Raw genomic sequence first — 27,811 nt, forward strand, 5'->3', positions numbered from 1 at the left:
TGGGATGCTGAGGGATTTCCTGTTCTAGCAGCCTGACAGCCAAGAGCAGCTGGTCTCCTCCTTGTTAATACCCAGAGTGGATTCACCATAATTACCCATAATGAAGAGGCTGTGTGAGACCCAACTAATGACTTACTAACCAGGGCGGCTGGGACTTTACCTTGAAGGCGGAAACCAGGGGCCGGTCCTGGGCCTGCGGATGGCAGGTCCACCAAGTGGGATCTCCGAGGTGCCCCGACCCAGCCTCAGAGGCCCTGAGTTCGATCAGGCTCGGTGGGTGGCATGGCTGGGCCCGACCTTGGGGAGCCACCCACGCTCACCTCCCGGCCTCACAGCCCACTCCCAGACCTGAGCCAGGGCCTCTATAGTCTCCTGATCCGATCACATCCCTCTCCTGCAGAATCACCGTCACCTGCGGCTCCCCTGCCTTCAGCAGGCCGTGGGGCTGCAGGTTCACCCCCGCCAACCCCACCCTCCAGACTCACTTCTCAGGACACCACCCCGCACCCCATACCCTAGCCACCCCAAACTACTCATGGGCCCCTGACTACACACGCTCCCTCTTCTTACCCTGGTGCAATTTTGTTGGCTGAGCTAATTCTCGCCATACCTTCAAGACTAGTTTAGATGCCTCCTCTTCCGGGAAGTCTTCCCTAATTTCTCCCCCTCCCACCACCCTCCATAAGCTAGTTGCCCCCACGCTCCCCTGTCCATCCTTGTTTTAACACTTGTCACACCAGGATTAGTTTGATCTACAGAGATGACAGAGGGACACGGATATGAGCTCCTTGGATCCACTGTGGCCAGGAGCAAAGAGCCACTAGCTGCTGGTTCCTGCTAAGTTCCAGGTACTGTGTGAGGCTCCCTGCTACCCAGGCTTAGCTATGACTATCATCCCCATTTTACATATGAGGAAACTGAGGCTCCAAGAAATGAAATAACGTGTCATGCAGCACATGAGATGTCAGGGGTGAGATTTGAAACCGGGTCTATTATCAAAAACCAAAGCTTGTTTTTCTGCCACACAGCCTCTGCGTGGTTCACTCTTGCCCCCCAGCCCGGGGTCCGGCACACAGTGACTGTTTGTGCCGTGGATGCATAGGTGATGGGCGGGGGCCTGCCTCACCCCCCTGATCATGAGCCCCCTGAGAGCTGGGACCATGGCAAGTCATCTCCGGAACCCAGGACAGAGACCATCACAATTTAGGCATTGGGTAGACGGAAGGATGGATAGAGTCAGGAGACGGTAGGAGGGTAAAACTCCCCCTGGGCCCTGCACTCTGGGTCCCCACCCACGGCCCAGAGGAGGGCGCGGATCTGCAGCAACCGCAGGCCCACTTTCTGGGAGGGAGACCATATCAAAGTGGTCATCATAAAGGCGGCATGTGTCCACAGCAAATCAAAACACTCTTGCTTCCTCCCCAAGGCACATCCTAGCTATCTGACTGGACGCACTCCCCTACCCATGACTTTAAGGTCCAGTATTTGCCTCTGCCTCCAGGAAGCCTTCCTTTTTTTTTTTTTTTAAGATTTGTTTTTTGATGTGGACCATTTTCAAAGTCTTCATTGAACTTGCTACAACACTGCCTCTGTTCCATACTTTGGGTCCTTGGCCCTGCAGCATGTGGGATCCCAGCTCCCTGACCAGGCATCCAACCCAAACCCTCTGCATTGGAAGGCTAAGTCCCAACCACTGGACCGCCAGGGAAGTCCCAGGAAGCCTTCCTTGACTTCCTCTACTGAATAGAGTTCCTCGTAAGGGGGAGGAATATTTCACCATACCCAGATGGGCATCCAGGGTCCCTGGGAACTCCTGAGCAGTCTAGACCCCAAGGCGCAGGCAGCTTTGGATGTCCCCACCCCTGTACCCCCCGGCAACCCAGTCTTGGGTCCAAGGCCTGAGCTCCAGGCAGAAGGCCAGAGAAACCCTTCCAGGGAACAGGGCCTCGTACAGGCCGTAAGACCCTAGGTCAGGCCCTGCCTGAGCCTTTCTCGGTTGTTTTCCCTCTTCAAGGCCTGCCAAGGGCCATGGCTGCAGGAGAGTGAGATCCCACTGGCCACTGGCACGGGGAGCGTGTGTCACAGCAGCCCGGACCGTTGTCTCAGATTTTCCTCTGGGCTCCAGGCAAGCTTGGACCCACACCCCGCCTCCCTTCCTCACCACAGCCTTATTTTTAGTCTCTTTCCTGGAGGCTGAGGTTTAGCGGGTCAAGGACGGGCCTCACGCCCAGGAGCAGAGCCTCCTCCAGCTCAGACCACGCCCACTCCATCAGCCCCAACAGCCCAGGGCGGGCAAGGCGCGGCTCCCACCACACCCGCAGCGCCCCCCTGTCCCATGGCCACAGCTCCCGATCCAGGACTCTCCAGGCAGTCACCCCAAATCCACAGCCACATCGTCCTCTGCCCACAGGGTCCTCCTCCCTGAGCCAAGAAAACATTCTGGAAAAGCAGGAGCACCTGAATTTTCTTACCCATTGACCCTAATTACACCCCTCTCAAGCCTCCAAGGGGCTCTCCTCTTGTCCAAGGCCAACTGCCCCTCCTGCCTCCCGGGAAGCTGGCCCGGGTCGGCCGCTGCTTGAGCTGTGCTGTCAGCATCTCCCTCACTCCTGTCTCCTGCACATCAGCGCACAAACGTGCTCGCCCCTCTCTCACCCTGGTGGTAAAAACGGTCCGGCCTCATCTCCCCTGCCAGCCGCTCTTTCTCTCTCCCCCCTTCACAGCTGAAGGTCTTTTTTTTTTTTTTTAGTTCCCTGACCAGGGATTGAACCCAGGCCATGTCAGTGAAAGCACTGAGTCCTAACCACTGGACCGCCTGGGAATTCCCACAGTTGAAGTTCTTAAAAGAGTTCTCACCCCTCCCCAACTCGATGTCCTCATCTCCATCCCCCCTGAAGCCAACTGCCTTCTGGTGGCTCAACCCCACAGGCTCTATCATCTCTCAGCATCCCAGCCACCTGGACCCTGATTCCACGGCTCCATCACCTACCTGGTCCACTCCCCAGACCAGACACCTGGGAGTGGACCATGACATCCCCCTTGTCTCCCATGAATGAGCCCCAATGATTTTCTCTCTCTCCTTCTCCAACTGCCTCCTCCCTGGACTCCCTGCCTCCAGCCTCTACTAGCCCATCCAGCATCCCTCCTGCAACCTGATCACACAAGCACTTATCAACTTCCTATTAAGTCCTGGGCTGGGGTTTCAGAGACCACAAGACAATCTCTGGACTCAAGGAGCTAAGGCCGTGGCACAGTGGTTATCAACTCTGGCTAGGGCCCAGAGTCACCCACAAGGTCTTCAAAATCCATTGGCCCAGGTCCCTGGTTCAGTAATACTACTGCTAACAACAACAATAATATGGGTGTTAACGTGTACTGAGTGCTTACTACATGCCAGACACTGTTCTGAGAGTGTAACCAAATTAGGTCATTGAGGGTGGCTGCCCAGTAGAGCTTAGTGGCTCCCTATTGCCACCCAAATTAAGCCCAGACTTCTAGCACCTGAGGCCTCCGTGCTCCAGGTCTGCACAATCACCCTGTCTAGAAGCCAGAGCCAGGAATCCATTAACTCGCTGCCCAGGTGATTGGAAACCACTGGCCTGGCTGGTCTGAAGCCCCTGTGACTCACATATCATGGCCCAGAGGCCTCCAAGCCTTGACTACAGTCATGCCCTCTTCCTGGACTGTTCATCTCCACCTGCTAAGATTCACCTCATCCAGGGCCCAGATCCGAGGTCATGCCTATCAGGGTGCCCCCCCAACACCCTCCTTTGGGGCTCTTGTTGAGGAGGTGCCTGTAACTTTGAAGGCACCCCCAGAGCTGGATGGAACCTGGCCCAACTCACCCATCTGGTTGGTTACAGATACAGTGATCCCCCATCACTGCTGGTCCTTCAATAGCCCCTAGAGGAGCCAGGTCCAGAACCCAACCCGCTGACATCACAGAGTCCTCAAAAAGGCCAAGGTGTAAGAAGAAACCCACACTGACCTCAGGACCCCCCAGTTCAGAGCAGCCTCAGAGGCAAGGTTGGGACATGATCCTGAGGTCTCTTTCTGCCCTGTCATCCAGGGCAGGCCACCTGGTGCCCACGTTCACTCCCCAAACACAGTCATCATCACCCCGTGTTTACCCTACCTCTCTCAGAGCAGCAGGCAGCATAGCTGAATTTCCAAGAGCATGGGCTCCAGAGCCAGACCATCGGGGTTCAAATCCTGGCTTCTCCACCTTCCCTGCTTTGTGACCTTAGGCAAGTTACTTAAACTCTCTGTGCCATTTTCCTCTTCTGTAACAAGGATTAATTTTAAGATCTGCTTTACATGGTTGTTGTGAGGTTTACATGGGTTGATCCATGTAAAATGCTTAGAATGGTGCCTGGCACATAGTAGGTAGTCAATAAATGTTACAAACGTTATCATAGATCATCAAGCTCATCATGGGGCAAGAGCCCCGGCTGTGACCAGTTCCCAGACGGGAATTCCCACTTCAGCGTTCTTTTCTCCAAAATGGGGGCAGATGGCTGGAAAGACAGAGCCTAGGGATCTGAAGGGATAGGTGATGCCTGCCATTGGCTGGTCCTTCTTGGAGCGACTCTGGTTCCCCTGTGGAGGCCTCAGGGCTGGCTCACTCTGGAAGTCTCACCCCTGCTCCAATGCAGGGCCGCAACTCCCACCCCGGTAATTATAGGGGCCTGAGGGCCTGGCTCTGCTGACCTGGCTCTGAATGGCTAAGGCTGGGAAACCACGGCCTGGCCCCGCCAGCACCCACCCGCTCCTTCCTGAGCCTAATGGGGATGGGCCAAGGCGGTTCCTCAGCCGGAGACCAGGGCTGTGAGGCACACTCACTTCTACCTGCCCCAGAGCTTCCACAGGGCAAGACCCTCCCCCCATCCCCCAGGGACAAACTGAGTGACCTACAGGAGCGTCTGGCCTCTATCCTGAGCCTCAGGTTGCCCATCTGAGAGTGACCTAGGATCCCTATACACCCCTGCTGGGTCCGTTCTAAATCTTAATCGTGTTTGTTCTACACGTGCTCACCCGCCTACCCCCATGCCTGCCTACAGATCTGGGTCATCTCTGCAGGGGCCGTGAAGATGGGACCCCTGGCCCACAGCCTCAGAGAGGCCTCACCCCTTCCCTAGAAGACTTAAACTCCAGACTTGTTCCCATAAAGAGCACCCCACAGCACCCTTCCCTACCCAGAGCCCTGCCCACAGGCCCCGCCAGCCCGGGGGGCAAGCAGAACCACCCCCAGAGCTCAGAGAGCCCTCCCTCCCCCTCCCCCACCCCCATTCCCACCGAGCCTCTCTGCCCATAGTGGGCGGGGACAGGCGGCCGGGCCTCTGGCCTGCGGTTCTGGTCTATCATTTGGGGCCAGCTTTCCTGGAACCAGACTCGGCCTTAGCAATTTGGGGGCTTTGCAGGGCCACTCCTTTCCCATCTCAGCCTCCCCGGCCCTGTTCTGGCTCAAGGACTCCCAAGACCAACAGGGGCCGGGGACAAGGTGGCCACACCCTTATCATGACCCATGGAGGGTGTGGCCTGTGTGGCCACAGACCTGGGATAAGTCCAGGATATGGGGGGAGAGAGGGTGGGGAGAGATAAGAGACCTCAGAACGGCACGGCTCAAGCCCACGAGCCCTCAGCCGCCTCCCTGTGCGCTGCTCCAGCGGCCCAGGCCACCAGCGACCCCCACTCCCGCTTCTCAGCTGGAAAACTGAGATTCAGAAGGCAAAGGAAACAGAGCCCGGCAGGAGCTAGGCCGAGCGGACCCCTAAGCGCCCCGACCTGGCCTGTGCTCCCCACCTCACCCCAAAAAGCACCAGAAAAGAGGTTGCAGCCAGCCCCCTCTCAACATCCACACCAACCGCCCTCACCTGGGTGCTAGAAACAGTGTGTGGCCAAGTAACACCCTCCCTGCCCAGGCACAGCCCTTTACAGTTTACAAAGCATACTGGTGCTCCTTGCTGCCTGGGACCCCGTTTGCAAGTCCATGCTGGGCAGTGAAGGGACCAGGAAGACCCCACGGAGCTACCAGGCTGGGAGGGTAGACCCCAGCAAGGTCTCTATGGAGGCAGAGAACTGAGGGCAAGGCAGGAGGCTGGGACCCCACCCCTAGCCTCCAAGCTCTGGCTGGGGCATCAGTCCTGCTTCTTTCTTGCTCTAATATAAATGCTTCCGCCCTCCGCCGTATCTTACCTAGGGCTCCTCTCGCCAACCACTCCCAACTACCAAGAGAGGGCCAGGCCCAGAGCAGACCAGCGTTCTGTTCTGCTTCACCCCACCTCGCAGTGTGACCCGGGACCAGCCCTTGGCCTCCAGTGCCCTACCTGCAGAAGAGACCAGACGAAGCCACCACAGTGCCCTCCTGCATGTACAGGAGCCATTCTGCCCAGCATGGGGCCAGGAAGCCCCGTTGTCAGGGCTGCGGACTGGGCAGACAGGGACCACACTGATCTCTGCCCCCCCTTCCTTCTCAGACACATGAGGCCTCCAGCTCATTGTGTCCTACTCAGGACAAAAGGGCAGCACCGGCCTTTTGTCCCCTACAGGGGCCTGGTCCTTGTCCAGGGTCGTTCAAACCTACCAATGCCCCTTCAGCCCAGAAGGATGGGCTTTGGGGACAGGCAGGGCTGGGTCAACTCAATTCTGCCACTCAGTCGGCCAACAAGAGCCAAGCCTGTGCCAGCCCCCCCCCACATACTGGGGACACAGAGATGACCAGGCTCAGCCCACGTGAGGCTGAGGGGAGACAGCCACCCTACATGGGGGTAGGTGCCGTGATGGAGGTGGACAGAGTGAGGGGGATGTGGGGAAGACTTCCTGGAAGGAGGGCAGAGACACCACTGAGACCCGGCAGCAAAAACTAAGGTTGGCCGCTGCAGCATCTAGGGAACAGTCCTGGATCGTCCTGGAAAAGGGAGGTACAGGCAGAGCCGAGCTCCAGAAGACAAGAGTCCCTGAGACCAAGTCATGTGCCCCATACTACCCTTGGGAGCAAGACCTTGACCACAGAAAAAGAGGAACAAAATCATCTATTGTGGATTCACAGCTCAGAGAGGGTCAGGATCTGCCTCAGGTCACACAGCAATTCTGATAAAGCCAGGAGTAGGAAGCTCAGCCCAGGAGACTGTCAGGGCCCAACCAGGAGCCCAGCCCCAGGGGCCTGGGGATCGAGACAGTGTCCTCTTTGCCTCCTTTGCTCTCATCCCCCTTCTACCCTCAGGATTTCAGGCCCCCACACCCAGGCAGAAACAAAGCCACTTCCTGTCTGGGGAAGGGACGCGGAACTCCACCTCTCTGAGCAGCCTCACTCTCAGACCAGGCTGTACCCTGCAGCCTGCAGCCTTCCGGCCCCATTCACAAAGGGAAAACTAAGGCACAGGCTGGGCCAGTCACTGGCCCTGAGTCCCAAATCAAGGCAGTGAGTTTCAAAGCGCTTCTCTGACAGGTCAACGGCGCAGCAGAAATGCTGTTAGAACCAGCCAGAAAGTGGCCGAGGAGGAAAAGGAGCAAGGAAATGGGCCGCTGGTGGTTAGTCACTGGGGCACAGGCATTCCAGGCCAGCCCAGCGGTGCACCTGGACGCTGACCCACCAGACAGGCATTCTGGAATGTGGCCCTGGGACACCCCGCCCTATAGCCCTTGCGTAGTGCTGACTTGGTGGTGGCGAGGGCAGGGCCACTCATGGGGACAAAGCCACCTGAGAGGGCAGGGCGGGAGTGGTGTTGATATCCTTATCCACAAAGATAGACACGGAGCCTGGGGACTGACCTGGCTTCTACACACTCAGGTGACTCTGTAAAAGGCCCTGAGCCTCTGTTTCCCCAACTGTCAGCTCTGGACAGCCTCAGCCAAGCAGACAGAAGAGCTAAAAGCCGGTCCTGGCAGCCCCTCCTGCGCAGAGCCCAGGTGTTCGGGGAAGCCCCTCGGTCCCTGCCAGGCCTGTGTTCCAGGCTGGTTCCCTGTACTCCCCTCTCCTTCTGGGTTTGTGTTAGTGAGTGGTTGCCATGGATACCGGTCTCAGCTTCTTTGGCAGAAAAGGACTCCCCCAGGGCAGGGCTCTGCCTCTCCTCACCAGCCCCTGCTCCGCCCAATTTCAAGTGCCTGGTCTGCCAGGGGGCTGGATCAAAGGGAAAGAAACTAGGTCTCCCGAAGAGAACAGGTGTCCCGGAGAAGTTGGGGGAGGATCTCAGCTTTCAAATAGTTATTCACCAAACGTGAGCTCCCTCTTGCTGGGCCTGGTTCCAGGAGCAGAATGCTGGCACCTACACCCTCAGCTCTGCTTCCACTTTACAGAGGCAAGAATGGGAGCCCAGGAGCACAGGCAGCTCCGGCACCAGGATGTAGAGCTGGTAAGAGGAGACTCAGGACCCTCGCCTGAGAGGCTCCTTCCTTCTCCTGACCTGGCAGCCAGGAGTGGGCTCCGAATGGAGAGTGGGTGGCTGCCAGGCTCACAGGGGCTTGGGGGAGGGTGCAGGAGCCACGTGCCCTAGGGGAGCTCAAACTGCTGCTGTTAAACTGAGCTGAAACCCATCTGCCCAGAGGGCTTCTGCCCTGGCCAGCACTCTCCGAGTTTCCAGGTCAGAAGCAGGGGATATGCTCTGTCCTCCCCCTGAGAGAAGACCACACTGGAGCGTTCTGGTCCTGCTCCGTCCCGCCATGTGACCTTGGATAAGTTCCAGCATTCTCCTGGTGTCAGTGTCCTCATCCCCCCAAGGAGGATGAGGCAAGGGTTTGGAGGCAGTTTCCCGGCTACCTCACTTTCATCCAACTGAAACAATGCTCAGTAAGAAAAGCAAGAGCTTTTCTTAAGGAACCTGGCCCTTCTCACCTGCTTCTGATGCCTGCTGCCCTCAGGGGGGCTCTGAGGGGGAGGGGGAGGGGAGAGGAGGAGGAGGGGGAGGAGGGGGAGGAGGAGGGGGAGGGGAGGAGGGGGAGGGGAGGAGGGGGAGGGGAGGAGGGGGAGGAGGAGGAGGGGAGGAGGGGAGAGGGGAGGAGGAGGGGAGGGGAGGGGAGGAGTAGGGGGAGGGGAGGGGAGGGGGAGGGGAGGAGGAGGAGAATGAAGAGGAGGAGGAGGAGGGGGAGGAGGAGGAGGAGGGGGAGGAGGAGGGGAGGAGGAGGAGGAGGGGGAGGAGGAGGAGGAGGGGGAGGAGGAGGAGGGGAGGAGGAGGAGAAAGAGAAGGAGGGGAGGAGGGGGAGGGGGAGGAGGGGAAGGAGGAGGGGAGGAGGAGGAGGAGGAGGGGGAGGAGGGGAAGGAGGAGGGGAGGAGGGGGAGGAGGGGAAGGAGGAGGGGAGGAGGGGGAGGAGAACAAGGAGGCGGAGACGCCATAATTAGCCAGATCACCGGGGGTGGCGCTGGGAATGCTAGGGCAGAGGCAGAACCTCCTGGAGTTCCCAGGATGGAGATCAGCCCTGGTGAAGAAGGGAGGGGTTTGCCAACGCTTCCTGAAAGGAACTGTCAGAAACCGAGAAACAGGAGGGCACAGTGGCCAGGGCACAGCTTGGGCAGAGCCATGGAAGAGCAGGGAGCTGACATTTGTGAAGCTCTCCTAGGAGTCTGGCTTAAGAGACATTCTCATTTATGCCACACACCCCGGGAGGTGGAGGGGAGGAAATGATTACCCAGAAGGCTCAGGAGACATCCCCAAGGTTACATGGCTGGGAAGTTGAAGAGCCTGGATGTGAACTCTGGAATCAAAGACTCTAGACCTTCACTGTCCACTGCGGTGGCCCCGAGCCACTGTGGCTGTTGGACACCTGAATAGCAACTAGTCCAAACTGATGTGTGCTGTAAATGTAAAACACGCTGAGTTTTGAAACTCAGTATGAAAAGTAGGCGAACTATCCCATGAGTAGCTTTTATATTGATTACATGTTGAATTATGTTGGATATATTGAGTGGAATAAAATACATTATTAATTCACTTCACCTATTCTTTTTACTTTTTTAATGTGGCTACTAGAAAATTTTAAATTATATCCGTGGCTTGCATTTATATCCCTTTTGGACAGAGCTGGTCTATACCATGAAAACAGAAATGCACAGGACAGATTTAAAGGAAGAGAGTGGGAACTCACCCATTTTTTGATGGGGGAGGCAGGGCCAGATGGTGAGGTTCTCAGGGATCAGGTGGGCGCAAATATCAAAGATGACTGAGCAGTGGAGCGTCTGCCTCCCCTCCTCTGTCCCAGCTGGACAGCCAGCAACAGGTGGACTGGGGCCAGGGATGACCATTCCCCTGTGGTCCCCCCAGTCTACCAAGATACATCAAGCCATAGTAGTTGCCATAGAGACAGTAAATCTTCCTGAAAACTGAACTTGGCAGCAAGGTGGGGGTGGTAGGAGAATCTACCATAAAGAGAGAGGGAGGGAGCCAGGCTTATCCGGAGAGGAAATCTGTGTATGCTGTGTGTTGGGGGCAGGGTGGTGCATGAGCTCCCACCCTGGAGGGACAGGGAGGGATGCACAGCTCAGGCGGTGTTTGCACAGAGCTTTCCGGGCCTTCCTCCCTACTGCCCCACCCCCCCTTACCAATTCACCAGAAATTTCCTATCTTGTTCTCGCATTCTGACTCTGGGACGCAAGTGGGGGTGGGGGCAGATAAGCAGCAGCCCTCCCCGATCCCACCACCGCACCTCAGCCCCTAGCAGAGTCGGCTTCCCTAAGAATATCAGAGGGGGTGGTCAGGGGCATGAAAAAACAAATTGGAGTGTGTTACAGCACTAGAAGCAGGCCATTCATTGCCCAGCTGAGAGGGCGGGAAACAGGCAGATCGAACACCAGCTTTGTCACGCACTCTCCGGGTCATCTTGGACAAGGGCCTCGGTTTGCCCATCTACGGACAGAAGTCGATGTTGCACTAACTACAGGCCCCCACCCCGTGTTCTCTGACTTCTCCCCATTTTAGGGTGGCACCTAAGCTCCCAGGTCCCAGGCAGCAGGGCACATGTGTGTGCCATGGGGCTGGTGCACTTGGGCGGTGCTGGGTACTCCTGCTCACCAGGCCGAAGTAAGAGCCCCTTGAGCTCGACCGGGAAACTGGTGCCACTGGTACCCACTTCCAACACCCCACAGGGAGGGTCAGAGAGATAAAGGGTTTTGAAAGTGGGAGTGGGGAAAGGCGGAAGCCTCTGCTCTCCCATCAGAGTTCCTCCTTCCCCTTGACACAAAAGCCCATTCAAGAGAGGGGGAGACTTGAGTCCCAGGGAAGGGGACCCAGGTGGCATATGTTTTATGGTTTAAGCCAGAGCTTGCCTCTCTCCATGGGTACAAAGTTAGTTCTCTTTCGAGTCTGTCCAAAATTCCTCCATCTTTTTTTTTTTTTCTAGTTCCAGATTTTACTAAGCTATGGTTAGGCCAGCACGCCAGGATGTCAGGTATCCAGTCACTGCTCTCCCATGGCAGAGAGCCCCCACGTGCTAGCCTGGCCAAAGTCTCTTTCTCTCAAGGCTGCACCCTTCCCACCGAGGGGCAGCTCAATTTAGGGAAAACCCCTGTTCACAGGCACCACCACCCCCCGCCCCCCACCCCAGAACTATGGGAGGGGAGCGAGGAGACTGGAATCCCAGAAGGGCCTGAGGACCAACCACCTTACAAACGGGGAAACAGACCTAAACATAGGCTAAGACCGGCCCAAGGTCACACACCAAGCACAAGGGGGAAAATCCGGGGCTAGAACTCAGTTGTTCTATCTACCTCTAGCCCCTCCCCAAGGCTGATTCCCGGAGATGCTCACAGAGGATGAGGCAGCCCCAGTGGCCCGCGCCCTACCCCAGGCCCCAAGCGACACAGAACAGGGGGAGGCGTCTTCGGGCCTCTAGCCAGGGCCAGCTGCAAACCGCATCCTGGGTCTCCAGGCGCCGCGGACCCGCCCCGCCCCTCCCTCCTCTCCCCGCAGCCCCAAGCCTTTGTCAGCCACGCGCTCACACGCTCACACACACATCCGCGCCGCCCGCGAGCACACACTTGGTTCCCCCTGGCACACACCCGCAAGGGGCGCGCGCACTCGCCGCACGCACGCAGGGGAGTGGAGACGGCGGAGGAAGGAAGGAACTGACCGGCTACGGACCGACAGACAGCCTGGGCTGGGGGAAGGGGAGGAGAGGCCCGGGAACCTGAGGCTGGGGCGGATGGGGGCGCGGAGGTCAGAACGCAGAGAGACGCAAAGGAGACTCTCTCGCAGAAGAGGACAACGGATAGGACGTCAAGGGCTGGCGAGGACGCGCGGGCTACTCCAGGGGTGGGGACTCCCCCAACCCCAGGCCCGGGGGTACGGGGGCCGGTCCCTGGATTTGACCAGTAGATCTCAGGGCATCACTTGCCCAGTCGTGTCTGAACGGAGGGCCCTTAGGGACCCCACGAAAGGCTTGGATATAGGGGGCCTGGGACCGAAGGCTCCCCAAGGTACCTCGAGGCAGAGGGTCCTGGTTCTTGGACTGGGTGGGGCACTCGCTCACCTGCTACGGTGTACCTGTCCAGGTAGTTGAGCACGTTGCCCAAGCTGAGGATGGCAGCGGCTGCCCCCCGCCCGCGGCCCAAGCTGGCTGGTTTGGGCTGCTGAGCGCCGAGGCCCTTGGCAGCGGCTGCGCAGCTGGGGGTGCTGGGGGTGCTGGGGGGTGCGGAAGGGGCCCGTCTCACGCTGCCCGACAGCGTCTGCACCTCATCGTCGGCGGTCGCCACTCCAGCGGCGCCCGCTGCCCGCGCCCCGCAGCAACCGCCACCGCCGGCCCCTCGCTGCGCCCCCCGGCGCCGGCGCCGCCGCTCCGCGTCCGCCTCCTCCTCCTCCGCGCCGCCCGCCGCCGCCGAGGCGCATTCCAGGCACATCATGCCGGCCGGGATCGGGGCGGCGGGGGGCGCGGGGGACGCGGGGCCCAGCTTGGGCCCACTCAGTGCGTGTGTGCGCCGAGGAGCCGCCGCTGCACCATCCCGGCCGGGCCCCGTCGGCTCCTGCGCTCCGACCCCGGCTGCGGCGCTGCCACCGTTTCAGCCCGGTGCGCCGCGGTCGCCGCCGCCGCTGCTCTGACAGCTGCGGCCCGGCCCCGCCCACGAGGCCCGCGCCCAATCAGCCCCAGGCTCGGGCCACAGCCCCGCCCCGCACGTGCTGCCCCCGGGGGGCGGAGGAGGAGGGCCGGGCCGCAGAGCCCCTCCCGCCCGACGGGGGCGCAGTCACTCTGGAGCCGCGCGGCCGCCGAGGCTGACGAGGACCCGGAGGGGGTTTGTGGGGAGCTGCGGAGCTAAGAGTAGCGTCCGGGAAGCAGGACTTCCCAGCACCCACACAGTGCCCTCCCCGTCCCCTACCGCGGCGGAGACTCTGGGAGAGAGCTGAAGGCTAGAGCTCAGGGCATACGGATATCCTGGAGAGAGGGTCTCAGACGGTTAAGTCAGGGGCGCGGGTAGGAGGGCCCACGGCCTTTCCAGCAGCTACTCACCCGCCATGATTTAATCAGTTCAGGGAGGGCTGCGTAAGAACCAAGAAGCGTGACGGGTGGGGGGTTGGCCCGGGACCCAGGCCTCCACCAGTCACAGAAGGCTATGTCACCCACCTCTCCAGGGAAGCTCAGATCCAGCCCCCTGCCTCCTGCTGGGCCCATTCCTGTGTGCACACCGAGACCCTACCCCTGCCCCTCAGAAAGGCAGCCCCTGGCAGAGAGAGCCAGGGCTCCAACCGGCCCCCTCCTCCACCCACGAAACAGGGCATTGAAAGGGGGCCTTCTCTCCTGAGGGCACGGCAACGGGCAACCGCAAGCATCACACTTCAGCAGCGCACGACAAAGCCCTCAATGGGAGACAGGAGGCTGGGTCCTAGCCCAGTTCTGCCCTGGTGTGTGGCATGACCCTAGACAAGACCCCTAACATTCCCTGGGTCTCAGTTTCTCTCTCTGGGGGTAGATAGGAGGATAGGATTTAAAGGGTCTGGAAGTCTCCCAGGTCCTCCCTTGGGGGAGCGGGGTGCCCTGTCTCCTGTGCAGAGTGGTCAGGTAGTTTCTGTATTCAGGGCCACAATCTCCACTCTCACCCATCTCAGAGGGGCTGTGGTTTTGGTAACTCCCTCCCCCATTCATTTGTTTGCAGCTTTGAAATGAAAATCCTGTACAGAGTGCTGAGGACATAATGTTAGAAGTAGACAGAGCCTGGGAAACCAGAGTTATTCACACACAGGTTCCAGGGCCCATAAGTGACCCTACGGTGGACATGCAGCTAGTTGGCAGCAGGGCTGGGGCTGACCCAGGCTGGTGCAATACCTTCGGCCTGGGCTGGGAGCTCGGTTCCCACTGCAGGCTGCTCCAGAGCCCACATCCATGGGCAGGTGCATCTCGTGAAGGTGTCGGCCACGGTGAGTCATGGCATAGCCAACGGGTGACACAGCACAAGTCACCCCTCCCCACTCCCGCCCCACCGTCTCTTGTGAGCAGAGTTAATCCCCAAGCTGGTGTTTCTTGGCGCCTTCGAGGTGTATTTTAAATTCTGCAAAGTGACTAAAAATATGCTTCATCGTGTTGGGTATGAATGACTGTGGCGGGAGGGTTAGGAAAACAGATTTCGTTCTGAAAGTTGCCTTGCTGCCTCTTTCCAGTTTGCTGAGCCCAGGACTGCAAAGCTGGGTGAGGGAAGTTCCACGGGGTGGCCCAGGATGGCAGGTGATTAAACAGGGAAGGACAGACCTAGGAGCTCCATGGGGTTGGGACTGAGCCCTGGCACTGACTTTCATAACTGTGTGATGGTGCTAGCTAAAGGACAGTGCCCAGCGGGGCGATGCGGCCAGCTAGGGGCCTGTCCAGCAGTGAAGAAGGCAGAACCATGGCTCTAAGCCCAACACCATGGTCCCCTTCCCACTCCCCAAAATTCCTCATCCTTTCAGCCACAGCTCTGCCCAGGGAGCAGTTTTAGGCCTTATCCAGAAAGGGGAGCATTCCCTTTCCATGGTACTGCCTTTCCGCCACTGAGTAGGCTCTGGAGCAGGGGAAAATTGGCAGAGTTTTGAGCCTTTCAGATTTGGGGGACCTCTACGCTGCCACCAAGCAAGCCAGCCATTCCCAGTCTGTGGGGTTTTCTGGGATTTTAACTCAAAGGCACTCTCTAGAGTGGGTCCTTAGGTGGGCTAAGGGGCCACCAAAGGCACGGTGATGGGGGGACAATAAGCCCTTTTGGTCTGTATGGCCCTGGGCAAGTCACTGTGGCCTCCTGAGAGCCTCTGGGACCATCAGCTAGAGAACTTGTAGGGTTCTTGTCTTCATCTCACAGATAAAGAGACCCAGGGAAGAGAAGTAATCTACCTAAGGTCACTAGTAAATGATGAGGCTCGCACTAAACACAGGTGTGTCTACCCCCTAATCCAGCGTTTCCTCTCCTGCCCCAGAGCGATGCTCTTAGCTTCTCCAGGACAGAGCTTTCTCATCAACGTGATGGGAGGCTGAACTCAATGATGGCTAAAGGGCCTTCTGATATTCGTTCATTAGGTCTAGACCATAATTTCAAAACAAATGGGGCACATTTCATTAGTGGCCAGTGTCCCAAGGGCAAGTATATTTGGGAAATGGTGGGATAAACACAGAGAATTAGGTTTCCTAACTGAGGAACTTTTCAGAGTCTGTAATCTGAGAGTGTACACTGGGAGTCTCCCATGGGGAAGCATGGCTGCCCTGTCCCCATGCGTGCCAGACCACAGAACATCTCGTAAGATGACTACAGCTTTGCAGAACACACTCTGAGAAATACTGGCTCCCCCACGGCTGCCACCTGGGAGCTCAGTCCACCTCCCCTCTGCCCACCTCCCTACACAGGAGTGTCTCCAGGGCTCAGCCTCAGTCTCCTCCCTGCTCACATGGCACACTCTCCCCTGGCAGCCTCTCACCCGTGCTTGGGCTTTCAACAATTATCCACCTCCCTAGGACACCCCAACCTCCATCTCTAGATGTGGCCTCATCTCCGAGCACTAGGTCCACATGCAGTTTCCTGCACACTCCCCCCTAGATATCCCCCAGCGCCTTAAACTCAGCACATCCAAGATTGAATTCATCGTCTTTCCCCTAAACCTGCTCCCACCCAGTATCATTTATCTCTTGACAAATAGCAGTGGCATCCACATTGTCACTGCGCTGGGAACCTGGGAGCCATTTGGGACTCCTTCCTCTCCCTCAACTCCCACCTCTAGGGCCTGTCCATTTTTTCTCTTTAATATCTCCCAGTGTCCCAGTTGCTCATGGACTTAGCTCAAACCTCTCCATGTTTCACTTGGACCCTTTTAAAGATGAACACCACCTGTTCCAACATTCCCCTCCAGTCTTTTTCTTTTCTTTTTTTTTCAGCCACATGTGAAATCTTAGTCCCCCGACCAGGGATCGAACCCACAGCCCCTGCAGTGGAAGCGCGGAGTCTTAACCACTGGACTGCCAGGGAAGTCCCCCGTCCAGTCTTTTCTTCATATTTTTTGCCAGTAATTTTCTAAATCACACATACAACCCTACCACTACCTTGCACAAAACTTTTCCATGGCTCCCCACTGCCTACAGGATTAAAAATATCTAAGTTCCTATCTACGAAACAGAAGCAGACTCACAGAGAACAGACTTGTGGTTGCCAAGTGGGGGGGGCGGTGAGGGAGGGATGGCTTGGGAGTTTGGGATTAGCAGATGCAAACTATTATATATAGAATGGATAAACAACAAGGTCCTACTGTATAGCACAGGGAACTATATATTCAATATCCTGTAATAAACCATAATGGAAAAGAAAATGAAAAAGAATATATATATGTATAACTGAAACACTCTGCGGTACAGCAGAAATTAACATGACATTGGAAATCAACTATACTTCAATAAAATTAATTTTTTAAAAATATCTAAGTTCCTTAACATGATCTCCGATAACTCTTCATGACCCATGCCAATCTCCAGCCTTAGATCCTACAGCCCATCTCTCAAAATTACACCGTCTACACTGAAAATTGATCTCCCTGAACTCGCTCATAGTTATACTTCCTGGAGCCCAGAGGAGTGGCAGGAATTGGGGGCAGTTGTCTCTAGTTCCCGCTCTCCCCTCAACACAAAAGCCCTTGTCCTACTAACACATTGATGGTTCAGGACCACGGAGAGCGTCCCCTGGGCAGCCCCCTCCCCCGGCTTTTTAGTCCTGCTCTGCCTATGCTGTCTACCTAGGTCACTCCTCCCATTAGTCCTTCAGAAATCCAGCACAGCCATGACTTCCTCCAGGAAGCCCTCCCTGACCTGCTTGTTTCAATTGTCATTTCCTCCCCTAGGTTACTTGAGTAACCTGTGTATCCCTCCTCCATCACACCAAACTCATTGTGCTGACTATGTTTGTACATGAGTCCACCACTCCCCTCCACCGGCCCAACAACAGATCGTGAGCCTTAAGGGCCCATACGCTGTCTGATTCACTTCCGCTGTCCAGGACAGTGGAGGTGCTCAGAGAATGTTTGTGACTGAATGAGTAAATGACATTTAGCAGGTGCTCAGTAAGTGTGTGCTGATTTGCATCATGTATCTGTTGCTCTGCGTGACTCAGAACCAGCCAGATTCCTCTCCGGGCCCTTCTGGTAAAGGCATTTTCTCCCTGATTGACTCCACCCTCCATTAGCTTCCCTGTGCCATTTCCCTCCCACCCTTTGAATACGTTCTCCACAGGGCACCACCCACGGGTAGGGAGAGGACACCTCCTCTCTGCTCCCGCTGTTGCCAAACTGAGGACTTCTTGGAGCCCCTCCATCCCCCAGCCTGGGCCTGCCTCACGAGTTTTGCTCAGAACGCTTCGTCTCTGCCTCTCTCTCCTGCTCAGAACAGATGCCTCTGAGTCCCCACTAACACAGAAGTTCCTGTTCTGTCTTTTGAACATCCTTAACACTTTCTGAATTACAGACGCTCCGATCTCCTTTGATCATGGACTCAGACTATGAGAAGTGAAGAATCCCTTGAAGGACACTGAGTCCAGCCTCTTCCCTGTCCCGTGAGAGGCTGCATCTGAGAGAAGGCCAGTGGCCTGCCCAGGATCACTGTAATGCACACAGTCGTTGGTTTTTGTGGGTTTGTTTTTTCTGGTCTTGTTTTCTTTCACTGATGTTTTATTTTGATGCTCAATGTCCATTTCCCTTGCTAAGTGACCCTGGTTTCCTGGTCTTAATGGAGCTATAAATCAAGGCATGGGCGTAGGATCCAACTGGACTCTCTCAGCCAGGGCTTTAAATCTTGATGTCACAGGATACCAATCTAGGCCTTTAATTCACATTCCAGTGCAGATGGCCTCAAAGGTGTATTGGATCAGCATTTTGTTTTTTGTTTTTTTTTAGCAGAACAGCCCTTTTCTCAAACTTTTACATGGAACCCAAATATGTAAACAAAAAAATATATTGCTGGGCCAGCCTAGGAAAAAGAATAGGGAGAAAATGTCCCAATAAGATGGCCCTGGAGCCCTGGCCCCTGAATCTCCAATCTTCCCATAGAGCTCACAGTGAGCTCCTGAGGTCTTCAACAAATCCCTTTCTTGCTTAAGATATCAGTCAGTTTCTGTTGCACACCACCCTACAACCTTAACTGATGTGGTCCCACAGAAAGAGCACGTGCAGTCCCATACCTCCCTGTGTCAGATAAGGCTTGGCTCCAACAACCTCTGGTTGCCTCCTGCAGCTGCATTAAACCAGAAGGCTCACAGGCCCACCCAGGCATGAAGGAAAGATAGACTCTTCAGGGAATGAAACAGACTGATGTCTGGTGTTGCAGGGGGACAAGCCAGGACTGGGGTGACCATCTCGACGCACGTGTTTAACGCTTCAAGCCTGAGGTCAGGGTGGAAGAAGAGTTTTCTCATCCAGACCCTATAAACACCTCCTCACGTGCTCACACACCAACACAGAGATGAGCACGCACAGGCACACGCACACTGACCAAGCACACCTGCATACCTGGATGACACCTGGGAGCTGGAATGCAGCGTGTGTCCAGGAAGAGCAATTAACACATGATGTGAGCAGATCAGGTCTGAGGGCCTCGTCCTGCTCAGCAGTGTGCTCCTCCATCAACATTCCCAACAAGTGAGTCCACGGTATCAGGGACTGATCACCCAGCAAGTGCCCTGTTGGCCAGAAAGGTGCGTTCTATTGACCACTCCTCCCGCCTAGCCCGAGTGGCTGGGTTCTCAGAGACCTATACCTGCGACCTCAGCACAGTGAGGTCTGAGTGACCAGCCCCAGAGAGGCAAGGGGTGGGAGCTGAGTACAGCTGGGGTCGGGTTGCTTGCAGAACAGATACTGGTCCCTTCCTCCCAGAGTCTGCCAGCCCGCCCTGCTCCTGCCCCGCCTCCAAACACTTTGGATGATAACATCGTATAAACTCCTGGTGGGGCACTTTGTCTAGCTCAGTCCCAGAAAGCACCACCCTGCCCTGCCTGGCAACCCAAACCGCAGAAAGCACTTGAGTCAGAAAGAACTTCCCTGATTACAGGATTCATGCTCCAGCTCCTCGGCTGGCATCTGAGCCCTCTGGTCCCAGCCAGTCTCTCCTGCTCCCTCTCTCTCCCCCAAAACACACATACCCCCTCCCTTCTGACCACACCACACCTCTCCGTGATTCATCACGTATCTTCTGCCCCATCCCCTGCACCTCGGCCTGTTCTATCCACCAGGGATTCCCTTCCCCACACCTCTGGCTTTTTACCAGCTCCTAGGCTGACTCCTCAACGCTTCTGAGGGATGTAACCCCTTCTTCTGCCCATAGGTGTGCCTCACTTGGCCCAGCCAAGCGTTTCCCTGTTCCTTCTGGGGCTGTGAGGTCCAAGGGCAGGGTTGGAGTCACTGCCCAACACCAAGATGGGCACCCACTGGTACCAACGCATGTTTCTGATCTCTCTCCCCAGCCTGAGGACTCTGAGGTGGGAGAGGTGGGGGTAGCTGATGGCTCTTGGGAAGCGCTTGCCCATCTCCTGGGAGCTGAATCTCACAGGGGTCCTCCCCAGGACTGTAGGGAGGAAGATCCTGGAGCTGGGCTTCTGTGGACCTAGACCCAGCCCGTGAGAAATCACATGAGGTCTAGGTTAGAAAAATCACATTCAGCACACCTCTTAAATATAGCTGGGGAGTCCGCAGCTCAGAGAAGACAGGAAGTGGCCCGGGTCGCACAGCCAGTGAATCCCGCACAGACCGACTGCCTCCTTCTCAGAGGAAACTAACTATGATACTGTGATTTCTAATAAGAAATATATATTTGGTCTTCATCCTGTTTCTGGCACAGAGCTCCTAAAACCCTTGGAGTTTCCTAGGTGATGAGAGCCCTAAAAGTGTCTTTCCTTTGTTAAGGAGGTGACTTTTGGAACTCACCTAAGGATGAGGCTGCTTGCCAGAGAACCAGCCTTGTGATTAGAAGGTTGGAACTTCAGCTCTACCACCCCCGCCACCTACCTCCCGGGAGGGGAGAGAGGCTGGAGATTGAGATCAACCAGTGACGGTTTAATCAATCATGCCTAAGTAATGAAGCCTCCGTAGAATCTAAAAGGACTGGGTCCGGAGAGCTTCCGGGCTGGTGAACACATGGACATCTGGGGGAGTGCTGCTTGGAGACAGTGTGGAGTCCTTTCCCCATACCCTGTCCTATGCATCTCTTCCGTCTGGCTATTTCTGAGCTATACTTTATAATAAACTGGCAATACAGTGAGTAAATGGGTTTCCTAAGTTCTCTCGCACATTAATGGAACCCAAGGAAGGGGTTGTGAGAACCTTGGATTTACAGTTGGTCACAGCCTGGACTTGTGATTGGCATCTGAAGCGTGGCACAGGGGTGACAGGGACAGTCTTTTGCACTGCATCCTTACCCTGCGGAATCTGATGCTATCTCTGGGTAGATCGTCTCAGAGTCGAGTTGAATTGTAGGCCCCCAGCGAGAGTCAGAGACTCGCTTGGTGGTGTGGGAACAGACCCCTCTCCCACACCCACACTGTAACTGGGTGCAGAACCCTTACCATGCAGCCTCATGAATCCTTTCTCTCCTAACTTCAGGGCCGGCCGTTTCAGGAGCGCCAAGCGTCAGATCGTGGGTGGAAGGGGAGGTCACCCTGGTGACAGCTGCTCCTGAGGGGCCACTGAGACTTGGGGGTGAGCGTGGCAGGCGCGGGCTGAGCGGGAGTGTCCAGCTCCTGGAGCCTGTCCCATCCAACATAAGGGGCAGGGAGGACACCACAGGGGGGCAGGAGGACGGCAAGCAAGGGTCAGGAGGTGAGTGTGAGTCTGGGTCACTGCTCTGCCCACAGCTGCTGGGAGGCAGGCCCAGCCTGGCACACCGCAAGTGGCGATCAGCAAGTGAACAGTGATTGCCTAGCTGGGCACCAGGGCAGGGGAGACCCGCTTATGCTCATGGCGGAAAGGACATGCCTCCCCACTGCTGTCCGCCTGGAAGCTGTTGATCTCCTGCGGGGCCCACTGTGCCCAGCTGCTCCGAGCCCAGGGGCAAATACGAGTCCCAGCGAGCCGGCCCTCCCCGCGCGGGAGGAGGCCGGGATGCAGAGCAGGGCCCTCATGCACAGCCATGCCAGCCCCCCAGCTTGGGTCTGCGCAGGCCTAGGCACTCCTCTGAGCGCCTCCTTGGTTCTTGCAGCCACACTCCCACACCAGCACCGGAGTAGAAACCTCTCTTCAAGACTACTGATTCAGCCCCCACTTCGTTCAGAGGGTGAACGCACGCAGAGGGCTGCCCCTGCAGACTGGGGAACCTGGGTCAGAGCAGGCGGTCCAGGGTGCGGACGCCCAGAGGCCCATGCTGAGCAGCCCTGCACCCTTGGCCCAGACCGCCCACCTCCCCGTCTCCTGCTTCTAATCCCAGCAGAGACACCTTGAGGCTATAAATAACATAGGTCTAAAGGCCTATATCCACGGGCTTTGTACTGGCCACACTTTAATCGGGCCGCCAGCAGCCAGGCTGAGGGACCCGCGCTGGCGTGGCCTCGTGCGGGGTGCAGGCACAGGCTCAGGCCTCCCACCGAGGGTGCTGACAGCTCAATTCCCAGCCCAGCCACAGGCGCTGCCAGCTCTCTAGCTGGGAGCGAAGAAGTGGCAGGTGCAGCTTGGCCAGGGTCCCGGAGCCGCAGTCAAAGGTGGGCAGAGGCACTGATACAGTGGAGGCCGCCCAGAAAGGTGCGAGCAGGGTGGGTGGGACCTCCTCGCTGCAAGGCAGGGGCCTCAGGGTTCCTCTGGGGAGGCACCGGTGCTAGGAAGCAGGCATTGGCTCTCCATGGCCTCGCTGTGCACGTCCTTGCTGTCAGGGATCCCTGTGGGAAGAAATCGCTCAGCCAGCCCCAAAGGAGGCAAAGGCGTTTGGGGACGAGGCCTGGGCACAGCCTGTCATGAAATCCTCTAGCTTCCGTTTTCAAAATAAATTCCAGATCCGACCCGTTCTCCCCACCTTCAATGCCACCACCATGGTCCCAGCCCCGCTGCTCTCCCCTGACGGCTGCAGGGCCTCCTGTGGCGTCTCTGCTTCAACACTAGCCCCCTGCAGTCTGTTCTCAACACAGCAGCGCCAGAGTGGTGCTTTTAGGATGTAAATCAGACACCCTGGGGCTTGTGCACTGGAAACCAGAAAGCAGCTCCCATCTCGCTCTGTGTAAGGCCTCAGTCCCTGCAAAGGCCCCCAAAGCCCCCACGCTCTGGTCCCATTACTGTCACCCTCGTCCCAACCACTGGCCCCTTGCTCCTGGCTCCAGCCACACTGGCCTCCTTGCCAGTCTTCAAACACAACAGGTCCATTCCTACGTCGGGGCCTTTGCACTAGCTTTTCCCCCTGCCAGGAGCACCTTCTCCCAGATAGCTGCATGACTCAGTCCCCGCGCAGTGCGGACCTCTCTGACCACCCTTTCAAAAACTGCAACCTGCCCCCACCTGTTCCTCTCTCCCCACTTTCCTGCTTTATGTCTCTCCGTAGCACTTATCACCTTGAGCATACTCTATCTTCTACTTCTTCTGTTTGTTTCGCTTCATGGGGGCTCGGACTTGGTGTTCACTCCCCAGCATCTGCCACCTTGCCTGGCACATAGCAGGGACGTAATAACTATGGGTGAATGGATGAACAAATAAACTAGCCAGGGGCTCAGCGGGTGGGTGGTGATCCTGCTCCTATAGGGTCAGCCCTGAGCCTGGTATGGGTGCAAGGTGGCAGGGGTACCTGTCTGCCGGGCCTGGGCCTGGGCCTGGTCTCTCTCCAGGTGCAGTGCAGTCAGCAGGAAGCAGCCACCACCCAGGACGATAACGAAGGCACAGCACAGGAAGCTCTGTTGAAGGCTGAGGAAGCGCTGCAGGTAGGAGTCGGGACGCGCAGCCCGCAGGGCGCTGGAGATCTGCAGAGGAGACAGGCTGGGTCTGTCGGGCCCACCAGACCAGCCTCCAGGCCTTCAAGTGCACTTCCTCCCTGGACCCCTGCCATCCACCCAGCCTTACAAGTCCAGTGAGGTAGGGGCTGCCGGCATCTCCCAGGACGTGGCCCACTGTGATCTGAAGCGCCTCTGCCGTCCCCCGGCACCTGGGTACCACCACGGACTGCAAAACACAGAAGCACCAAGGGAGCTCCCCAAGCGAGGGCAAGGAGTAGGTGCCCCCTCATGCCCTATTCTGTCCCCCGGCTGCCAAGGACCAGCCTGGCAGGGTGACAGGCTGGCCAAGAGAGTGGGATGGCAGGGGGTCGACGAACCCAATGCCTGAAGCCCCACCACTGAGCCATCAGGTCGCCTGGAGGCTCAGGAAGGCTCCCTGGTCCCCTGGGATGGAGCTGCCAGGTCCCTGATGAAGGCCACCCCTCTTGATTCACTGTTAAATCAGGGCGACCAGGCATGGCTGTGACATGTGATGGGGCAGGTGTGTCCCAGCTCAGGGGCCCACAAGGCAGCAGTGTGGGCTGTGGGGTGAAGAGCGGGTGCACAGCTAGGCGCCTGCACGTGTGGGCGCCTGGGCGGAGTGGTGTGGAGGGCTCAGCCCCCATCTCAAGAAGCCCCTCTGGGCAGAGACCGAAGGCAGGCTTGCTAAAAAGGCCCACTTGGGAGGTTAAGAATATGAATTCCAGAGTCAGATTGTCTGGGATCCAATCCCACACCCCCAACTCACTAGCCGTGTGACCTTGGGCAAGTCACTTCACCTTTCTGTGCCTCGGACTCCTCAACCCCATATGGGGATAATAATAGTACCTACATAAAGGGTTACTTTCATTATCATTCCTCATCTGATACCTGGAGGACATCAGGCTGAAATCATGCCCTATGATTCTAAGGGGCAGAAAGCTTCCAGGCATTTGAACATGCTGTGCCTTCTGCTTGGCAAGCCTTCCCCTCTCTGGTCCACTGGAGCATCCCCATTCGTCCTTCAGGACTGACCTTTGGGTCACCGCCTCTGTGAAGCCTTCCCAGAGTTCAGGTGCCTGCCCTGAGCTCCCCCAGCTCGTGCGCACCCCTAACTGAAGGCACATCCCCCTCAGCTGGAAGGTTCATGGTCCTCCTCCCCTTACCCTTACATTGTCCAGCAGCAAAGCTCCTGCCTAAGTTCTCTTGGGGTCCCTGGGGTTCAGCAAGGCACCAGGCACAGAGGGGACTAGCTGAAAGTTTGCCAACTCAGTAAGTCAAGTAGAACCATCATGGAGACTGGTCTCAGGAGAGGCCCTGCCAGAACCCAGGGCTACAGCACGGGAGGGGAGGGAGGCAGGAGGTTCAAGTAGAAGCCACACGTCACACAGTCCCAACAGGGCAGCCACAGGGAAACGTCTCACCCCAGAGCCTTAGCCCCAAGGCCTAGCTGTCCATAATCTGAGCCCATCAGAGAATAATAACGATGATAATAATTATTATAATAATTAACATGTATTAAATGCTTCCTGTATGCATTTTCTGTATCTCATATACATATATATATATCTTATATATCCACTCAACCAACCCATGAGGGAGATACGATTACTAGCCACATGTTACAGATGGGAAACCCTCCACAGAGAGGGTGAGTAACTTGCCCAGGGTCACCCAGCCAGGAAATAGTAGGGCTGAGATTTGATCCCAGGCCTTCTTCTCCAGGGTCTGACCTTTGACCATTCTGCTGTTAGAAGCAAGAAGGAAACTTTCCAGCAATATTTACGCATTTTTTATAGAACATTTGGAAAACAGTGAGAAGAACCAAGAGGAGAAGCTCACCCCAAGCCCCGAAAACCGCTAACTGGCAGCGAGAGCAGGGAAGGGAACTCCAGACAGGGGACGGTGTGAGCCAAGGTGTGAAGGCCAGAGCCCGGGGACTGGAGAGAGGGGTTTGTGGGTGGGCAGGGCAGTAAGAGTCACTCTTGAGGGTGACCGGCTGGTCCCGGGGTCACCGGCGCTGAGCCACTCTGTCCAGGTGGTGAGAGAGGCCGGGCCTCCCACCCATCACCTAGACCTGCCAACAAGCCTGAGAAGGAACTGACCACAGCTTTGCACCTTCCCCAAGTGCTTCCTTCTCACCCCATAATTATGTGATTACTCACTGGTGGTTCTGGGCAGAAGGGCAGGGCCTCCTAGAAGATGGACTCTGAGTGTCCAAAAAAGTCCGTGCAGGGGCTGGTTGGACCCTCCCTTCCTCCCCTCCCAGGAACTCCAACCTGCGGGACCTGGACCAGCCCCTGATGCCAGTGGCGGGAGAGGTAGGTCTCCCCCTGCCTGTTCTGGGTCCCCAGGGTCTCCACGTAGCCAAGGGTCAAGGCTGGGCCCCACCAGCAGCTAGAGAGCCCAGCAGGTAATTTTAGAAGTTCAGAGGCTTTTGGGTTCCCAAAACTCCAGGCACACTCTATTCCGAGATAAAAACCCCTCTGTTTTTGACTCGCCCTTCTTAGAAGAGCTGTTCCCTTTATATCCAGGGGCATAACCAGCGCCAATCCAGGGCGTGCATCAAGGGAGTGCAGAAAGTCGGTTACTGGTTACTGCACCAGTCACCAGGTGCAGACTCCCTGGCAGCCTGCCTCACGTTCCCCACTCAGCCCTCCCACCCAGACACCCCTGGGAGGGTGAGACAGACAAGTGAGCAGACGGCTACCTAGGGGCAGCAGGCAGAGCAGGGAAGCATGGAGACCAGGAGGGTGATGAGCCCCCAGCAGGAGGGGGTGGCGATGTGCTGAGGAGGTGGGAGGTGAGCCTGGTGGCGGATTTCCAGCACCCTGGAGGACAGACCTGGAGCGAGTCCCCCTTCTACCCTACTCCCCACGGTTGGCGGTGGGTAAGCTGGAGCGGGGCCCAGACAGACAGGAGGGTGTGGAGGGAGCCAGAGACCCCATCAGTAGGTCTGGGGAAGCAGGGAGTTCATCTGGGGAGACACACTCTCCAGCCTTCCAGGAAGCGAGGCGCTCCGAGGCCCTGCCGGGCAGGGGGAGGTTGCCGGAGGTGGGTCTGAAGTGGGTCTTGGCTGTGATGAGCCAAGGTCCTTTTTATTAACTCACCCACCAGGAGGTAGGGGCTTCCCAGCGTGCAAAGAGTGAGCTCCCCGTCAGAGAGTAGGTGAACAAGGGGACGGACTGCACTAGTCAGAATGTCGCAGAGGGTTTACGAGCTGGGGAGCTGGCTACACTAGACCAGTGTTTTCCAGTGCGTTCTGAGGAACGGCTCTACCGGGATCACGCAGGACATTCGACAGCAATGCAGACCCCTCAACCCAACACAGACCCAACTGAATCAGACCCTGAAGACAGAGGGCCTGGAAGCTGAATTTGTAACAAGCTCCCCCAAACCTGATTCTTAGGCTCAGTGAAGTTTGGGAACCACTGAAGAGCCCCTGAGGTCTCTTCCCCAGAGAGAATCTGGGTTCTCCTCCTTGTGGATAAGCAGATCAAAGAGAGCCGTGTCCCTGAGGCAGGACTGACATGGGGCCATGGAGCCCACAGCAACCCCGCAGGAACGTGCGTGATACAGGCTTAGCTCACTCTGCCCGCGTAGCCTGGGCGTAACTGGTAGGTAGGTACCACCTTTCTGCACACTTGAGCAAACCAAGGCCAGCCAGAGAGGTGCAGGACTGGGAGTGGAAGCGGATGGACTGTTCCAGAATCCTGGCTCCTGGGTTCTGCTGCCCTCTCACCTTCTGTGCTTCAGGAGCAAGGGCAGCCAGCAGGGACCTCCCTGCACTTCCTGCCACACCAGTGTCGCCACTCTTCCTGCCCCTGCCTGGCTGCACGCTGCTTCCTCCCCAGCCCCATCCCACCCCCTGCTGACCTCTCTCCACCCATCTCCCCTCTGGGCCCCTGGAGCCTGCTCCTGCCTCACCTCTAGAAAAGCAACCCCAGCTACCTATGACCTGCCAACTCCAGCTACCACCCTCTCTCTCCTCTCCCCTGCGCAGCTTCTTACTCTCCAGGTCATGTCACCTCCCACCCTTCCTCACCCTGCCCCCAGCTACCATCTGTCTGCCCTCCACCCTACAGCTGGGAGCCCCCAGCTGCCGGAGACCACTCCCCCCCTGGAGCCTTCCCCCTCTCTCTGTCAGGGGACTGAGCTCCAAGAACCGCAGGGACTGGTCCAGCTCCGGCCACCAAAGTGTCACAAGGCTGTCCTCCACTGAGGGGCTTTGGGAAGGTGGGGAGGCAGGGGAAGGGGGGCTAGAAGCCTTCCTGGGATGACAGGCCCCACTAAGCTTTAGGGGCTGGAGGCCTCCAAGCCAGGGGAGGACCGTGGGGAACAATAAGTAGGCTGGATCACGTCCAGCCCGGCCCCCTGGGCAGTGCCAGCCAGCTCCAGCAGACCCAGATGGCTCAGACTATGGCTAACTGGCCCCCTCACCCCTCCTCGCCTGTCCCCAGCCCACACACAGCTCTACAAAGAGCCTGG

At 57.2% G+C, this 27,811-nt stretch overlaps 2 protein-coding genes across 4 annotated transcripts in view; both read right to left on the bottom strand.

The window, feature by feature from the left end:
- The window catches only part of SPNS2 (SPNS lysolipid transporter 2, sphingosine-1-phosphate), a gene marked incomplete at its 5' end in the record, with an annotated part of 34,813 nt that extends 21,987 nt beyond the window's left edge, over positions 1 to 12,826 (bottom strand). For both annotated transcript variants that reach the window (XR_014298393.1, XM_082680158.1), the window contains one exon: positions 12,457 to 12,826. Coding sequence is in view for 1 of the 2 variants with exons in the window: in XM_082680158.1 (XP_082536284.1) it covers positions 12,457 to 12,826 (370 nt within the window). The remainder of the gene's footprint in view (positions 1 to 12,456) is intronic.
- A 9,121-nt stretch (positions 12,827 to 21,947) lies between these two features.
- Positions 21,948 to 27,811, bottom strand: part of SPNS3 (SPNS lysolipid transporter 3, sphingosine-1-phosphate (putative)) — a gene marked incomplete at its 5' end in the record, with an annotated part of 46,066 nt that continues 40,202 nt past the window's right edge. For both annotated transcript variants that reach the window (XM_082679219.1, XM_082679218.1), the window contains 3 exons: positions 21,948 to 22,267; positions 23,161 to 23,332; positions 23,433 to 23,531. In XM_082679219.1, coding sequence (XP_082535345.1) covers positions 22,179 to 22,267; positions 23,161 to 23,332; positions 23,433 to 23,531 — 360 coding nt within the window. In that variant the 3' untranslated portion in view covers positions 21,948 to 22,178. The remainder of the gene's footprint in view (positions 22,268 to 23,160; positions 23,333 to 23,432; positions 23,532 to 27,811) is intronic.

This window comes from Grampus griseus, assembly GCF_964374135.1.
Source record: "Grampus griseus genome assembly, chromosome: 20".
NCBI lineage: Eukaryota > Metazoa > Chordata > Mammalia > Artiodactyla > Delphinidae > Grampus > Grampus griseus.